The 1,726-nt window shown below is 31.7% G+C and overlaps 1 protein-coding gene across 1 annotated transcript; it reads right to left on the bottom strand.

Annotated features, from left to right (window-relative positions):
• Positions 1-509: 509 nt before the first annotated feature.
• LOC308418371 (taste receptor type 2 member 113-like) lies at positions 510-1,439 on the bottom strand (the record flags this gene model as incomplete). The annotated part of the gene is made up of 1 exon (XM_080913729.1): positions 510-1,439. One exon carries the CDS (start codon positions 1,437-1,439, stop codon positions 510-512), a length of 930 nt encoding a protein of 309 aa, XP_080769855.1.
• Positions 1,440-1,726: the final 287 nt, after the last annotated feature.

Below are 1,726 nucleotides of genomic sequence, written 5' to 3'. Positions count from 1 at the left end.
TCTTCCCCCACCAGTAAAAAACCCTCTATTAGATTTTGCTCTTTTTTCCACTCCACAACACCTATGATCCATTTATAGTTTAGAACTCTTTCTTTGCCTCTATCCCATTTTCCTTTTCATTTTTCCTGGCTTCTGTGATTACTTCAGATTATATCATAAAACTTGCAAGAAAATAAATGAAACTGGAAATATTATACTGAGTATAATAATGTAGATTTAGAAAGACAAATGCCTCATGTTTTCTGTTATCTGTAAATATTAGCTCTGAATCTTTAGAGCATATAACCTGATTATAGAAATCAGCATTTGCATGGAGTATACTGATATTATTCTCTATCTAAGATTGTAACAAAAATTACACATCACTCTTTCCAGACTTTTACAAAGTGTTTAATTCACAACTACTTATGACAAAATATTTATAATATATGACTTTAGATATAAAAATTTCTTGTCCTCTGATTTTCCATTAGGATAAGAAAAAAGATTTTTTGGGTAGACTGTGGGTCCTATATTTCTATATTTTTGAACCTGTACCTTATCCACAACATCATGGAGAGAGAAGCCCACCTCAGTCTACTGTTTCCCAAAATCAGAACAAATGGGTGAGCAGAAAAAACAGCATTTCCCAGAGCCCAGACAAACAAAAAGATCAGGTATCTCTCTGGTGATACAGAACTCCAAACTTTCAGAAAAAATGATAGAAAAAGAATAGTGTATAACACAACAGACACAATGATGACTTTCAAGGCTCTGATGTGTGTTGTGGTGCTGATGTCTCTGCATCCTTTGATGTTGTGTTGTATGTTCTTCAGATGTCTCCAGAGGGAGTAGATAAGCAGAAAAAATGTGGCCACCATCACAACAAAAGGTATGAATGTGAACATAGGGTTAGTAAAAGAAAGAAATTTGCAAAATTGTTCATAGTTATACAGTCTGAAAATTTGAGACACATTTCTTTGAACATCATCAAAACACACATCGCTGTATATTTTGATAATTGTAGTATTTAAGAACAAGAAACAGAGAGACACTAACATGGTCACCAAGACCACATTTTTAACTCTAAATTTTAGATACAGAAAAATTATGTTGGAAAAGTTGCATATCTTGAGAAAATAAAGGATGCTCAAGCTTGCAGTTAGCCAAAGGTTAAAATGATTGATCACAGTCCAGGAGATAAAATACATTTTTAATGTCTTACTTGTTTTATATAATGCTGGGTAAATAAGAGATATCCACCAATCTGTGAATACCAACCAAATTAGAGTGATTCTGGTAATTGCCAGAGCAGTGAGGATTTGATCCACAAAAGAGATTTTTCTTCTTTGGAACCAGTCTATGAAGGCTGTCAGAACAATGAATCCATTTCCTAAGGTTCCCATTATGAATTCCAGGCTGAAAATCATTGTAAATATGCTCTGTATAACAGTCACCATTGTCTGTAAAACAATACTGAAAGTATTTATATTAACAAATGCTGAATATTTGTTAATATATTTCTTTAGATAAAATGCTTTTTTAAAATATCTAATGTATTTAAAACTTTCAGAGTGGTATTTTACAAACAAGCATCAAGATTTCTTAATGACTAATTTGAAAATCTAAAACTGATAAACCAACATACTAAATTTAGTTCCTTTTTTGCAGCATTTTTAAATATCTGGATAAGTGATTATTGGACAATGTACTAATCTAATAAACATATCCAAAGAAATAGCGAGTT

The sequence above is a fragment of the Micromys minutus genome (assembly GCF_963924665.1).
Source record: "Micromys minutus genome assembly, chromosome: 3".
NCBI classification, from domain to species: domain Eukaryota; kingdom Metazoa; phylum Chordata; class Mammalia; order Rodentia; family Muridae; genus Micromys; species Micromys minutus.
Note: the sequence above shows the minus strand (reverse complement) of the source record. Positions and strands in the feature narration are given on the sequence as shown.